The 14,918-nt window shown below is 57.0% G+C and overlaps 2 protein-coding genes across 2 annotated transcripts; both read right to left on the bottom strand.

Moving 5' to 3' along the window:
* Positions 1-1,003: 1,003 nt before the first annotated feature.
* LOC132317134 (homeobox protein HMX2-like) lies at positions 1,004-2,401 on the bottom strand. The gene is made up of 2 exons (XM_059818173.1): positions 2,200-2,401; positions 1,004-1,599 (listed from the first exon to the last, which is right to left on the bottom strand). Exons 1-2 carry the CDS (start codon positions 2,399-2,401, stop codon positions 1,004-1,006), a joined length of 798 nt encoding a protein of 265 aa, XP_059674156.1.
* An 8,435-nt stretch (positions 2,402-10,836) lies between these two features.
* Positions 10,837-13,498, bottom strand: LOC132317113 (homeobox protein HMX1). Its single transcript, XM_059818116.1, has 2 exons — positions 13,171-13,498; positions 10,837-11,411 (listed from the first exon to the last, which is right to left on the bottom strand). Exons 1-2 carry the CDS (start codon positions 13,430-13,432, stop codon positions 10,837-10,839), a joined length of 837 nt encoding a protein of 278 aa, XP_059674099.1. The 5' UTR covers positions 13,433-13,498.
* Between the last annotated feature and the right edge of the window lie 1,420 nt (positions 13,499-14,918).

Here is a 14,918-nt window from a genome sequence, read left to right as displayed (position 1 = left end):
CACGCACGGGTGAATTTCGTAATGCCACGACTGTGGTTTTAACCTTTATTTTTAAAATAAAAACCACCGATGCACTCTAGGCAATATCTTTCGTTTGATACTGCCTAGTAGTCACTGTATTGAAAAGGCATGCATTTCAGCTTTCTGAAAAGTTTTATTTCCAACCTTTGAATATAAAGCGTGTGAACTTGGAAACCAAAGGACGACAAATGCGTTTGGAAATCCATGGAAAAAAATAACATTTCTTTACTCTAGGGTAGCAGATAAAATTGTCCCACGAGATTTCGGGGGGCGGGGTTAGCACAAGAAGTGTGAGAGACAGCTTCTCTGATTCTGCAAAAACATCAGACGAGCCAGAGTTTGAGAACCAGTTAGCACAGAAAGTGTGAGAGCGCGCTTGGAATTTTTCGAGAGGGGAAAAAAATTCAGAGAAGCCACAGTTTAAGAACCAGATCTGAGGAAAGGTGTCTACATTTTGATAATGTCAAAGACGGGGAGAAATTAATCTGAGGGACACTGGAGGTGGGGAGTTTGAGATAGAGAAGCACACCGCGGCCTTCGCTTTTAGCAAGCTGTATTAAAAGTGACTCGGTTCACCGTACAGCCACAGCCACGGCCACGGCGCTGGGGCAGACGCGAGGACACAGTCCCCGTGGGCTGAGGCAGAGCATCGGCTCCCCTGAAATACGAGCACGGGATAATTTGGGAGAAAGGGAGGCAGAACACATCCCGGTTTCTTTGGTGGCTCCGCGTTACCTCCTCCGTCCTGACCACAGAAAAAGCGCTGCAAGAGCGAGGGCGGGCTGGCAGCCCCCTTCGACGCTTTAACAACGTGTCGGCGGCCCACGGACACGGGTGGGGGGAGCCCGGGCGGCCCCTCCGTGGGCCGGGGGGCGGCTGCCGCCGGCTGTGGCGAAGGCGGACACCCCACCGACACGGCGGGGCCATAAATAACGCCGGGGCGGCCCCCGGCAAGAGGAAGGTCGGGGGCCGGGGGGAGAGGCTATACGTCCCCGTCCACCAGGCTGAAGTGTTTGCCCGGCCCGGGGAGGCAGAGGTAGGGGATGGCGCTGCCCGGGTAGAGCAGGGGGAAGGGCAGCGGCAGCAAGCAGCGGCTGAGCACGGTGCTGTCCTTGTAAAGGGCCGGGAAGGAGAGAGCCGCGGAGGCGGCGGTGGGCGGCGGCTCCCCGGAGGGCTCCGCCGGCCCCGGGCCCGGGCCCTCGGGCTCGGCCGACATCTGTCTCTTGAGCTTGTTGCGGCGGTTCTGGAACCAGATCTTCACCTGGGTCTCGGTGAGGTGCAGCGCGGCGGCCAGCCCGGCCCGCTCGGCGCTGCTCAGGTAGCGCTTCACGTCGAAGGTGGACTCCAGCTGGAAGACCTGGCTCTTGGAGAAGATGGTCCGCGTCTTCTTCCTGCCGCCCGCCGCCGGCGACCTGCCGCTCTCCCCGCCGCAGCCCCCGGCCTCCCGCTGCGGCGGCTGCCGGGGGCCGCGCAGCCCCTCCGCGGGGAGCGGGGAGCCCACACCGCTGCCGCCACCCTCGGCCTCCGGGCGGAGGCCTCGGCTCGTCCCCTCCGCCCGGAGCCGGCGGGGCTCGCTGCCTGCAACGGCAAAGCACAGCATCAGCGCCCCGCCGCCGCCCGCGCCCCCGCCCCGCATGCACGCACGGCCCGGCTGAGCGCTAGGGAGCGGGGCCGAGGCCGGGGGGGGGGGGGATAGGATGGGGAGGGGGTTGCCGAGAGCTGGCCGCGGCCCCCCACACCCTCCAGAAGGGAGAAGGGTGAAGAGCTTCCAGTAAGGATCTAAGGAAATCTCTCTGCCGGCTGTATGACAGAGCAGTCAGGGGCTCCTGGACACGGGACAAACAGCCAAGGAGGCCGGGAGGGGGGTAAAACACCCTGGACAAGCCCCTGGAAGCAGGTTGGTGCGTGTGCGTGTGCCGGTGGCATCTCCTCCCCTCCGTCCGCGGAGCCTCGGGTCCTCCTCCAGCTGCGTGGGCGCCGCGGCTGCGTGTGCGTGGCTGTAAGTGGGTCTGTCTGCGTGTGCGTGTGCGCGGTCCCGGCCCGGCGGCGCTGGGGAGGCCCGGGGCAGCCCCCCGCCGGGGGCCGGGCTGCGGGCTGGGCCGGGGCCGCCGCCTTGGGTGGGGGCTGGGGTGCGACCCGACGTGCGAGGCAGCCTGAGGCGGGCTGCCGGCTCCGTACCCGAGTTGCTGGAGCCTTTACTGGGGTCTTGCTCCGCAGGCCCCTCTTCCTCCTCCTCCTCCTCCGGCAGCGCGCAGCGGGCTCTGCCCTGCTCCCGGGCCGGGCGGCGGGGGCCGGGCTGCAGGATGCTGTCGATGCTGAAGGCCGGCGGCGCGGCCGGGGCCGGCGGTGGGGCTCGGCCGCCGCCCCCGAGCTGCACCATGGCGCGCCGAGCCGAGCCGAGCCGAGCCGAGCCGAGCCGAGCCGAGCCGAGCCGAGCCGCGCCGCGCCGCGGGACTGGCTGCGGCGGGAGGGCGGCAGCGGCAGCCGGGGCGGAGGGAAGGTGGGTCGGGGGGGAGGGAGGAGGGGTCGGGGCGGCGGAGGGAGGGGATGGAGCTAGAGGGAGCCAAAGGACTGAGGACGGGGGGAGCGGTGCAGGGGAGGGAGAGAGGGAGGGGAGGTGGCAGGGAAGAGGGGGAACGAAGAAGGAAAAGGAGCAGGAGCTGGAGGGAACGGGGAGGAAGGGATGGGGGGGCAGGCCGAGGTGCCCCTTTCCTCGCTGCCGGTGAGGTGCGCCCCGAAAGGGCGCCCTGGGCAGCCGGGGCAGGACGGGGCTGGCTGCCCTCCTGCCCAGGCCCTGCACTGCTGGGGGGGGAGGCAGAGCCAGGCCCAGGAGAGCCCATGGGAAAGGCGAAGAGGAGGTGGGATGGCAGGCGGGAGATCTCTGGGGTGAAGGAGAAGGACGGAGGGAGGGGATTGGAAATGAGAGCAGGGGAATGGGGTGGAGTGCGACAAGGAAAGGCCGTGATGGCAGTGAGAGAGGGCAGGAGGGAAAGGGGAAGCTGGGAGCCGGCGAAACCTTTCCGCGTGTTTGTACAGCTCCTGGCACGACCCCAGACAGGCTGCTGAGGGCATTTGCGGCAGATTATCGATGCCGTTGTAAGGGGATGGGGGGCGCTGGGAAGACTAAGTCATACAGCCCGAGTCCCTTCCATGTGGTCCTTCCACCTCAGACCCTCAGGCCGAGTATGCAGAGTTCCCCCGGGGAGAAAGGGAGCCCCTTTCCTCCCAAGGAGCCCCGTGGTGTCAGGCCACCCCGAAATCCACCCCCCGCGGGTCTGCAGAGCTCTTACGTCGTTTTCAAGAGCTGAAAGTTGTATGAGATCCTGCACTTGGTACGGGAATGGCGAGAAAGTGCTGGCCGGCGTGCGCGTGTGTGGGTACGTCCAAGGTGTGCCTGGCGGAGGGTGGAGAAGCGCTCGCCTGTGCTGTGGGAGATGCTGGGGGACTTGGGGAAGGATCGGTGTGTTTCTGAATTATCTGGAGAACTTTTGCTCCCCACCACCTACCAGCACTGCAACGTTTTAAAAACCGTTTGCCCTACTCAAGGCAGAGCGTCCAGCTACCTCAGAGCCGCCGTCAGTTGTGGATCTCAGGGACCCTCTCCTTCCCTGCGCCCCTGTGTAAAGCCAGAGAAATGTTTCCAGCCGGCTTTTAAGAGGCCTTTTAGTCCGAATCTCAAGGTTTCCACCACGCTTGCTGAGGGCAAGCGAGAAGCCCTTGAAAAAGAGTTGACAATAGAAGTGCTGACAGGCTTTTAAATATTGCGATGCCAGAGATGCTAAAATCAGGGCATCTTAAGACTTCAGACTGCGTTAATCTTTAACGCACTGGTTCTTGGGAGAGCGATTTTCAGCTCTTTTTCATGAACATTTGTTTCACTTTATAAATGCACTCAGATTTTAATGCAGCCGACTGCTGGAGAGCTATACATTTTCCACCAGGCGAAGAAAAATAATATATATGTATATATTCGTCTTCCATCAACACGATTATTGGCCAAATGCCCAATTCGTTGCATTTGTCTTGCAATCTCCTGCACAAGCTGGTGCTTCTGGTGGAGCGAAATGTCCCATTAAAAGAGAACGATAGGGTGAGAGAAGGGACAGGGTACAGTGGTACAAAATGCGAAGAAGCAGCTGAAAAGATAAATTAAGAAATTCCGTGTGAGCTGGTAAAACTTGGAGCATGGGGGACTCGGATGCCAGGTCGGCCCTGCGCTCCTGTCCCGGCCTGCCTTCCCGCTGCCTGCGAGTGAGGCGCGTCCCAGGTGCTCACATCTGTTCTTGCTGCAAACCGTTTCCCTTTTAGTCCCGCAAAAATCCATCTTAAAAAGCAAATGCATTGACTCAGTGTGTTTTCCTAGAAGGCATTTTCTTGGAAGAAAAAGGAAAACTTGAAGAAGGCAGAAAATAAGGTGGAAATTGAAGAAGGAGACGTAAGTTTTATCTCCTCATTTTTTTCACCGCAGCCCCCTCCACTCCCCGAGCAGTGCAAGACCAGCCCTAGGAGACCCGGCTCGGTAACACCCCTCCGGGAAAGGTCTGTCCTCCTTTCCCAGCCCCATTTGGCCGCTTTACACAAACGACTTTTTTTTTTTTTCCGTTGACAAACTCTGTGCAGTGAGGGAGCACACACTACAGCTGAGGCGGGCTGGAAGCAATTCACTGGCAGCAAGAGGATGGGGGCCTCTGGGGTCCCCCCAGAGTCCTGCAAGACACATCCACACCGGGCTCCTCATGCCCTCTGCTAGGGTCTGCCTTATCTTGAGGGGGAGTAAAGACTTGGCTGGGCATGCCAACAGGTAGAGCCGTATCCTGCAAATCCCAGACAACCGCCTGCAAAGCGCATCCCCACGGAGGGAGCGCTCTGCAGCGGGGCTGCCGCGGCGGAGGGCGGCGGAGCCCCCCGGGCCCGCTCCAGGCCCCCAGCAAACGCCTCCGAGCCCCGGGCCGCCCGCACTTGGCCCCGAGCTGCTGGCGGGGAGCGATGTCCGACGGGGCGGCGGGGCGAGAGACCTTGCCAAAAGTCAGAGGCTTTTCTGAGTGACTGGTTCCCGGGCCGTGGGGAGCGCAGCCCCGGGCAGAGGCTCGGCTGAGAGCGGCCGCGGGGAGGGGGCGGCTTTGGCCGCAGTCTCTGCTTTCTGCGGGGATCAGCTCCCCGGGGCTGAGCCAGCAAAGGCGGTCTCGCTGCCCAAGGGGGGTCCAGCGCGGCTCGTCCCCCTCAGCACTGCTCCGCACAATCGCGGTTCACTCCCCAGGCTCCGAAAGGCCGTCGCACAAGGTGCTTAATCACTCCGTTTAAAAGCAACAATTTCCCTTACAATAGGTAGAGATATTCCGACACTCGTACTTCGTAATCCCACGCTTCATTTCTATTTTCTCTGGGAGGAATCTTGTCGCCTGGGCCGTGCCGTGCCAGGGAGGCCGGTACCGCACGGCGGCAGCGCAAGAAGAGCGAACCTTTTTCTTTGAATAATAGATTCCTGTGTTAGAAGCTAACAACGTGCTGAATGGAAACGTTTTACCTGGGAAAGCATTTTACCAGAAATCACCCGACACACGTATCTTTATTTCCATTTTAGCTCAGAGCACGGAAGGTCTCCTGCTCTGAGTCTAAATCTGATGGAAATGAAACCTGATTGGATTCTAGAGAAACGCCGGAGTCCGGTTTTGCTTGGCTTACGGGTTCGGGCTTGGTACTCGAGGGTAAAATAGGCCCTCCCTGGTTTTCACTTCCCCCTTGCAAATGAGACCCTGACGATCGCGGTCGCAGCGGCACCTTGCAGCGGTCTGAAGCCGCCCCGCCGCTCTCCCGGGACACAGCCCGGGCGAGCGGGTCCAAGCGCTGTTTGAAAAGTCCATCTAAGTAACCAGGCGGCTTTAGCTACCGTAGCGCCGCAGGTCCCTAAAATAAACGCGGTTTTGCGGTTCAGCAGTAGCTCGGTGTAAGTTGCCGCCGGTGGTTGCGGTCTCCCGCTGCCCGACGGAGCCCCGGGCGCAGGCAGCGGTTCGGGGCGGCGGGGACATCCCCCGCCTGCGCCGGGCATCATCTCGGGCAGGGAGGGAGGGGAGAGAAAACGGTTTCACTAGCTGGAAAGCAACTTTCCCCGGGGTCCCACAGGAAGGCAGCCATAAGTGTCACACATGAACAGGCTTTTCGGGGGAGTTGGGCGCGCTAAGCCCACTCCTTCCTCCCGGGACACAGGCGGATCTGGCTCTGCTGTGACCCCGAGACGGAGCACCCCTTTTCGAAACCTTTCGTTTCCCTCTGGGGTCTGTTCAAAGTCCTCAGCTAAATCCCCTTCCTGCAACCTCTGCACTTTGATACGAGAGGCGTGCGATAGAATCCTAGAGGGGATTCCCGAATAAAGCGAGTAATTCTCGGCTGTTCAGTAAACTGGCATTGCTAAAGAGAAAAGGAGAGGAGAGGAGAGGAGAGGAGAGGAGAGGAGAGGAGAGGAGAGGAGAGGAGAGGAGAGGAGAGGAGAGGAGAGGAGAGGAGAGGAGAGGAGAGGAGAGGAGAGGAGAGGAGAGGAGAAAGGAAAAGAAAGGAAAAGAGAAGAGAAGGTAAGAGAAGAGAAGAAAAGAGAAGAAAAGAAAGGAGAAGAGAAGAGAAGAGAAGAGAAGAGAAGAGAAGAGAAGAGAAGAGAAGAGAGGAGAAGAAAGGAGAAGAAAAGAGAAGAAAAGAGAAAAGAGAAGAAAAGAGAAGAAAAGAGAAGAAAAGAGAAGAGAAGAGAAGAGAAGAGAAGAGAAGAGAAGAAAAGAAAAGAAAAGAAAAGAAAAGAAAAGAAAAGAAAAGAAAAGAAAAGAAAAGAAAAGAAAAGAAAAGAAAAGAAAAGAAAAGAAAAGAAAAGAAAAGAAAAGAAAAGAAAAGAAAAGAAAAGAAAAGAAAAGAAAAGAAAAGAAAAGAAAAGAAAGCCTTAAATTTTAGGCGCATGTCTAGATTTTCATGAATATCTTTTTTAATGGACATTCGTGTACCTCACTACATAGAAATTAAAACGTAGGATCCGTAAGAAGAGTTGAGAAACTCAGGACAGTTAAATGAAGCATTAAGAAATCTGCCGTAAAGTTATATTCATCGGGAATGGGACGGGAAATGTACGAAAACTGCCTGGATCTAATTTGAGGCTGAGAGCACTAAACGCTGCGAGGCCGCCGAAGCCCGGGGCGAGTCTCCCTTCGATCGACGGCGAGAGCGGGGCGCGCCCCCCGCCCGGCTGGCATGTTCTCAGGGCAGAGACAGACTGTTCCAACATAATGCAGCATACAAGAAAAAAAAAATACCGATGCAAATATATTGTCCAACAGTGGAGCCAGCGCGCACCTATGAGATTTATCAAGTATTGATTTGCATGAATATTTTAGACCCGTGCCTACGAGAAAAGTTATAGACCATCTTAAGCCGGTGAGCAATGCACCATTTGCAAAGTAGCCATTTAACAAGCTGCTTTTCAGCATATCGATCATTTCCATTTAAAGTGTAATTAATAATAACATCTTATGGCGGCTACAGCAGGAATTTATTTCAGACGGTCAGTTCGGATAATATCTTGATTTTCGTTTGGTTTGCTTAAAAAAAATAAATCTTTTCACTAATTATTTTTATTAGCGTCCAATAAACACAAGTTATCTTTGTGAGTAGTCTGGCAAGGTTTTCCTTCGCCTCGCCTCTGGAGTGCCATCTAGCTAAGCTGTTGTAGCAACATTCATTAAATAAATGTCAACAGACAAGGATTTATGCTGCATAATAATATTACAGCTGTAGTATAACTGGATTTATTTTAAAGCTATTCTGAGGTTGCTTTGATCTATAAAGCAGCAACGTATATCTCTATATGTCGCGAACAGCCTTGGCGAAACTACTTTGAGCTTTGCAGTCCGCCAACATTTTTCTTATAGCACAAGAAGCACAAAGCGTGACTCTTACCTCTTTGATTTGTTTAATAAAAATGCACACAGGGAAGAAAACTGCGAGGAATTCGCTGTCCTGATTTGAGGGGTGGGCTTGGGGTTTTGGGTTTTTTTCTGCCTGTTTTGAAATCGTCAATACAGACACATCAGGGACTAAGTCTTCTGCTAGCTGTTTCTCTGCATCCTGCCGAAATTTCTTGCCACCAGGTACAGTGAAAAGCGTCATTAAAAAAGCTACGAGGTAAAGAAACCTGAGGTGTTTATGTTCCTACTTTCAGCACATACTTTTAATAAGCCACTATAAAGCACTTTCTCCATGTACAGAATAAGGCATAAGTAAGCATTTTTTCTTAGATGAATTCACGTCTTGCACCTTTTTAATATTTTACTATGGTCATAAGTTACAAATACAGTGTATGAAAAAAAATCTGTTTATTGATATAATCAGCACGTCTTTAAAAAACAAACAAACTAATGTCAAAACACATTTTAAAAATCCGATCGATCATTTAGCCCTGCCAGTTCCTTAACTTCAAGAAAAGAATATTTAGTAGAATCAGAAGTATAATAATCTCATATGTTACTCCAAAGAAAAGGCATGTGGAGAGTGGCAGGCGTGTTAAGTTTCGCGTTGGATTACAATCTACTCTGATATGACTGTAGTGAGTCAGGATTTTACTCCAGTAAGCAACACTGGGAGATCTGGGGAGCTGGACATCACGGGGGAGACGGTCTGGCCGCTTTCTTCCAGGGGTAGCCAGGCTCTGAACGGTATCAAATCAAGTGTTTGCGCCCCGAGGAAGAAACATCGCCCCCAGTCACCTCCCCTGCGCATGGAAAGGCTGAAGTCCACCCCGGCCCCGCTCCCCCCGCGGCCGGCGGGTCCCGTCCGGGGACCGGCACCCCCAACCCCGCCGCTTCCCAGTCCTTCTTACACTGCTCGGGGACCAGGCTTTAGAAGTTTTCGCCCCAAATTCGCGTGTTTGACAGATATGCAAAGAAAACAGCTGGCGAAGATCTCCCGGAGTGAGACGAGGGATTTCAGAGCAGTTAAAAAAAAAAAAAAAAAAAAAAAGCAAACAGCTTCCAGAAACGGTGCTCAAAGTCGAAACGAGCATCCCGGCAAGTTAGCACTTTTCTCAGGAACCCGGAATAGATATATATTTATTTCATTCTCGAGTGGTTTTGAGGCTTTCAGCGTCCTGACTTCGACTGCGCAGGCTGATGCCCAGAGCCGTGTTTCAGGCCAAAAAAAAAAAAAAAAAAAAAAAAAAAAAAAAAAAAAAGCCAAAAGCGGTGGAGAGGTTATAACCCGCCCCTGCCCCTTCCTCTCGGGTTTCCTATCAAAGCTGAAGCTCCGCCGCAGCTCGACGATCGATTTCATGACAAGAAACCGTGAGATTGCTCCAAATACAATGCAAAGCGTAGGAAATAGTAAAAGTTAGATCGCTCTTCCTTCACTGGGGACAGGTCGGCATGCGCATACCCCAACAGATCCAGGACCCGGCTCTCCCCGCGGGGACACCGAGTGCTCCGAGCTGGTCGGTTCAATTACATCTGATTATGCCCTAAAACGTACGATCAAAGCTTGACCTTCCACCAGGGCTGAGTTTTATAAGGTCATTTCCTCCTTAATATTCGGAAAATGAAATTCAAACCTTTCGAAACTCATTTTAGCAGTAGGTAGAGAGGGGGAAACAGAACAGTTGTTAAAGGAAAGAAATAGCTTAGCATGCATAATACTTCATATAATATCACATTACAGGTTAGCTTGCATAACTAGCTATACAGCTCCCCAGTCTGTCCCCAGCTGATTATTTTTCTTTCCTTCCTTTTTAATTGCCAGTGCGAACTATTAATCGATTACACAAAGCGATCCGGTAAGAGACTGAGAAGCCGAGCTGCTTTTTCCTCGGCCTCCTCAGGAGACCGAAATAAGTGGCAAACGCACTGGTAAAATACAGTATGTTGCATTATATATATATATTTAGCTGTGTATTCTAGCCCATAGTTTGTCAGGGAAACAAAACGAAAACAAAGAAACCAAATCCTCACAGCTCGGACTTGAGCGGGGCGAATTCATTCCAACAATTTGCCTTCAAGTTGTTTCAAATCAAAAAGCCTGCACCGAGAAGGACCAGGGGCATCAGCACATGCTTGGGTATCGATCGTATGAAAATGAGAGTAACGGGGGGGGGGGGAAGAACCTGTACGAATTAAGTGGCTGAAACAAAGGGCCCCGGAGAAGCTGCTGGAGGCGGCGATCTGCAGGGCCGCCCGCTCTGCACGGACAGCAGCCGGGGCAGCGGGGAAAATGAAAGGTTTCCCCGGCAGGAGCGCTTGGCCCGGGGCCGCGGAGGACCCGGGGAAGGTCCCTTGGCCGCGGCGGGGGCCCCGAGGCTTCGCCGTCCGTGGGGCGGGGGCGGCGGGGCCGGGACGCCTCCCCGGCCCCGGCGGTTCCGTACATTCGTCTCACGCTCGGCAGCTCTGCGGGGCGGGGAAGGGGTCTGGGGGGGGGCTGCTGCCCCCCGGAAAGCGCCGGTCTGTGCCACCCCGGGGCCGGGGCGGCGGTGAGGGCTTCGCCGCTGCCGCGGGGCTGCATTTTCTTTGGATGCGCGGCGGGGGGAGCCCCGCCGACCCGCTCCCGGCTCATGGCTGGGGTCCTCGTAGTCCTTTCGGTTCCCGCCGGCTGCCGCGCGTCGCTCTGAGTTAACCCCAAAAGCAAGTTTATTGCACGTTTAAAAAAAAAAAACAAAAAAAAAAAAAAAAAAAGGAAAAGAGTCAAACCCCAGAAAATCGAGAAACGTGTAAGCTGGAAATAAAAAGTCCGGGGAGGAAGGGGGGTGGAGCTGGAAGCCGGGGGAGGGGGCGAGGGGGCCGCGGTCCCGGCACAGGTGGGCGCTCAGACGAGTCCTGTCATCTGCGACCGTAGGAAAGGGAGCGAGGCGGCGGGGAAGGTGCCCAGGGGGTAGCTGACGCCGCTGGAGAAGCCCACCAAGGGGGGCGACATGTGGGGCAGGCTGAAGCCCAAGGCGCTGGCCGGCGAGTTCTCGTGGTACAAAATGGGGACCCGCACTATCCTTTGGGCGGCGTGGGAGAGGTTGGCCGCCTCCAGGTCGGCGGCCAGCTGCCGCTTCCACTTGTTGCGGCGGTTCTGGAACCAGATCTTCACCTGGGTCTCGGTGAGGTGCAGCGAGGCGGCCAGCCCGGCCCGCTCCGAGCTGCTCAGGTAGCGCTTCACGTCGAAGGTGGACTCCAGCTGGAAGACCTGGCTGCGGCTGAACACCGTGCGCGTCTTCTTCTTGCGGCCGGCGGCGCGTTGCTCCGGCTCTCCCGGCTCCTCGCCGCGCTCCTCCTCCTCCTCGCGGCCGCCCGGCCCCGGCCGCCCGCCCGCCGGGCCCCGCGCCGCCGCCCGCCCGCCGCCGCCCGCCCGCTCCGCCGGCTCCTCGGGCAGCTCGGGCGAGTCCCGGTCGCTGGCTGCGGAGAGAGGCAGAGGGCTGGGAGGTGGGGCGGCCCCGGGGAGCGGGGGGAGCCGAGCATCGCCCAGCCGCCCGCTGACCCAGAGGGAGCGCCTGCCCCTCGCCCCGCTCAGCGGGAGAGGGAATAACGCGCCTGCGGAGAGAGCAAGGCCGGGGGGCCGGGGCCGCCCGACGGGCGAGGAGCCCGGGCAAAGGCTCCTGCCGCTGCCCTGTCCCTGGTGATAAGCTCCCAAGTATTCGTGGGTACATACGCACGCGCGCACGCATACTCATATAGAAACAGGGAAAATCTCCTTCATGTATATATGCGTATACTCATCGACGTACATACTCATGTATGTGCGTACGTGTATACGAATCTAAGTGTACGCATGTACCTAAACGCACACATATATGTGTATATAACATGCCTATACTTTCAGATGTATGTTTTGTACACATCAATACAAGTGTACGTGTATACGTATACACACACGTATGTACGCGTAGAAGCATGTCTATACTTTTTATATATGTACGTACACATACGAACAAGTGTGAACTCTTATTTATACACACACGCATATATTTACACACATATGTATGCACAAATATATTTACACACATATATACACATATATACTTACAAGTACCTATGTAAGTATATTGCTGTGTGTAAGAGGGGTAAGTATAGTAGTGCGTGTGTGTATATAAAGGGCGTTCAGAAGGAAATATTTTCGCTTCACGTTACTCTGAACTTGATAAACCAAACGGATCGGGTCAGCTACTCTAATACCGGGACGCTGCCTCCCAGCATGTCTCCGTGGAGTTTCCAACATTGTGCTTTCCATTCGCAATTTTAAAGGGAAAAAAATATTTCCTACTCTTTACAGAACAGAGGGGAAAATAAAAGAAAAAAAAAAGCGAGAAAAACAAGGCAGTTGTTTCGGGAGTCTTTTTGCGTTTCTAGATGTACTTTTGAGAGAAATTAAAAATATTAATAAACCCATCACTGTAAAAAGGGACTCTTTGGATTACAAATCACGCCTCTTTTCCTTATGGAGGAATCGTGCGAACTCTACAGGCTCGTACAGAATCAAAGAGCTGCGCCGAGGGATAATATTTTTTCTATCAGGATAAAAATAACCACTGATCGCAGCCCATAAACTTTTTCAGATGTTAATTTCTGCCCCTGAACCCAGGCTTTTCCTCCAGCGCCCTTTCCAGCGGGGTGCCAGCCGTGACAGGCCGCTGCCTGCCGCTGCCGCGCTGCGCGGAGCCGGGCTGCGGGCGGAGGGAGGGCAGCGGGGCCGGCCCTGCGGGAAGGGGCGGCCGGGGCGCGGGGGCCCGAGCCCCGCTGCTCCCCCGGCTTTCCAGACTCTCGGCCGCGCTGCTGGGGACGGTGCTCCCAGCTCTGCGGCTTGCTGGGGCGTCAAAAAAAGCCTCTTGAAAAAGGAGAAGAAAAAGGGATGGGGGGGGTGGGGGTGGGAAAGGGAAAGAAAAGAATCCCCGAGCAAGCCAACAACCCCTGTTTACATTTTGGGCGGCGGGGCGGAGGCTCCAGGTGCCTGACACATAGTGAGTGTTTCCGGAGATTTGCCCTGGGCGGCTGAAAACGGGGAGGCAGGTCGAGGGCTGCGGAGGGTACCCTGCGCGTCCCCCTCCGCGCCTGCTCCCAGGGGCCGCGGCGGCACCGGACCCCCCCCCGGGGGGAGCAGAGACACCCCCCCCCCAGCCCCAGCCGGGCCCGGCGATGAAGGGTAGGGAAAGGGACTTACTGTCGGGGCTGGCGCAGCCCAGGAAAGCGGCGTGCGCTCGGCGGTACCAGCCGACGGCGGCGTCGCGGAGGGGGCAGCCCGGGGCGCCGAGGCGCAGCGGAGAGCGCGGCCCGCAGCGCGGACCCCCGCGGCCGCCGCCGCCCGCCGCCGCCCGCCGCGCCCCGCCGCCCGCCGTGCCCTCGGTGCCCAGCAGGTCCTCGATGAAGAAGGACGAGACGCGGGCGGAGGTGGAGCCGGCGTTTTCCGTGGCTTCGTCCGGCATCGTCGGGGAGAGCTGCGGGAGGGGGGTCCCGGCTCCGCCGGCGGCTGGCTCCTCGGCTCCCCGCTGCCCCGCGGCCGCCTCCTGCCTCTGCCTAGCCCCGTGGATGCTCTCCTGGTATAAAAGGTTTTTTTTCCGGAGTAATCATTTCAGATCGCGGTTTGCCATCATTTCCTGCAAGCTAGGAGGGGAGGGGGGAGGGGGAGGAGGGGAAGGGAACGGGGAAGGAAAAAAAAAAAAAAAAGCAACCCGACAACCCATCGGAGGCGCCAGATTCTGCGCGAAAACGATAATAACGAAATAAAAATGTCATGCGAGTTAAACGCTGGACACGAGCGGGGGAATCCTGCGATTGGAGGAGCGCCGCGGCAAATGGGATTTCCGCAGGGGAAGCGCAGGGCGCGGAGCGCGGCGGGGCCGGGCGCTGCCGGTGCCTGGGCGTGCGTGTGCGTGTGTGTGTGCCGTGCGGGGCGTGTGTGCGTGTGCGTGCACCGCCCCGGGGCTGCCACTCACGAGCTCCTTATTTAGGTCAATTAGGGAGCAAATCCCGGCGCGGGGGGAGCGGCAGCGCCGGCCCCGGCACACGGGCAGCAGCCGGGGGGGGGCTTGGCCGCCCCACGTCCCGGCCCTCCCATTGGCTGCAGCGGGCTCAGCGGGCAGCCCAGCCAGCCAACCCGCGCCGCGGACATCGCGGTGATATTAATATCATTAATAATAATCAGCCCCCTCCCACCCCCCCGCCGAGCGCTTTCATGTCTGTGGCGGCGGCGATGGACGGAGGAGATGCGCCCTCCGCCGCCCGGAGAGCTCGCACCGGCCCCGCGGGCCCGGCGGCCACGGCCGCGGGCTGCCGGCGGAGCGGTGAGGTTGCCCCCCGCCCCGACCCCCGGGTTGGGGCACTTGAACCCGGGGGGGGGGGGGGCGGCGGAGGGACATCGGCCCCCGTGTGCAGGTGGAGGGACGGAGGCCCGGTTGGTGGCGTTTAACCTTTTCCTTTATATATATATATGCATATACATTTTTATATATGTGCATATTATGTCTGTATAGTTTATTTAGAAAGACAGACAGCCCCCGCTCATGGAAGACGGGGCCGTCCACGCCGCCCCGTCTCCCGCCGCCCCGGGCGGGGAGGCAGCGGCGATGCGCCGCCCGCTCCAGCACCCAGCCCGTGGCTCCTGGTGTTACCCCTTGGCAGCCCGACTTTTTTTGCTATTATTCCTATTGTAATTCCACTTCGTGGAAAACCGCAAAGCCACCCTCCGCCTGTCCCCTTTTCCCGAGCCTTCCGGATCCGCCCGCCTCTGGACGGGGACCCCCAGCAACCCCACAAAACTCCCCCCCGCTGCAGGGCGCTGGGGCAGGAGAGTGATCCTCTGCCTTTTCCCTTGGGACCAGACGGGCCAGGTTCGTAGAAGGACGAGTGGATCCAGAGTGCCCGTCGGAGACCGGCGGAGGCTGGGGTGAGTACAGAGATGCCCTTGCGATG

The sequence above is a fragment of the Gavia stellata genome, chromosome 5 (assembly GCF_030936135.1).
Source record: "Gavia stellata isolate bGavSte3 chromosome 5, bGavSte3.hap2, whole genome shotgun sequence".
Taxonomy (NCBI): Eukaryota; Metazoa; Chordata; class Aves; order Gaviiformes; family Gaviidae; genus Gavia; species Gavia stellata.
This window is presented reverse-complemented; position numbering and strand designations above follow the sequence as displayed.

What these genes read in the sequence shown, in the direction of transcription:
- LOC132317134 (XM_059818173.1), bottom strand. Translation starts at nt 2,401, where the DNA reads ATGGTGCAGCTCGGGGGCGGCGGCCGAGCCCCACCGCCGGCCCCGGCC. An exon ending in TAAAGGCTCCAGCAACTCGG is followed by an intron (nt 1,600 to 2,199) that starts GTACGGAGCCGG and finishes TTGCCGTTGCAG; the next exon opens with GCAGCGAGCCCCGCCGGCTC.
- LOC132317113 (XM_059818116.1), bottom strand. Translation starts at nt 13,432, where the DNA reads ATGCCGGACGAAGCCACGGAAAACGCCGGCTCCACCTCCGCCCGCGTC. An exon ending in GGGCTGCGCCAGCCCCGACA is followed by an intron (nt 11,412 to 13,170) that starts GTAAGTCCCTTT and finishes CTCTCTCCGCAG; the next exon opens with CCAGCGACCGGGACTCGCCC.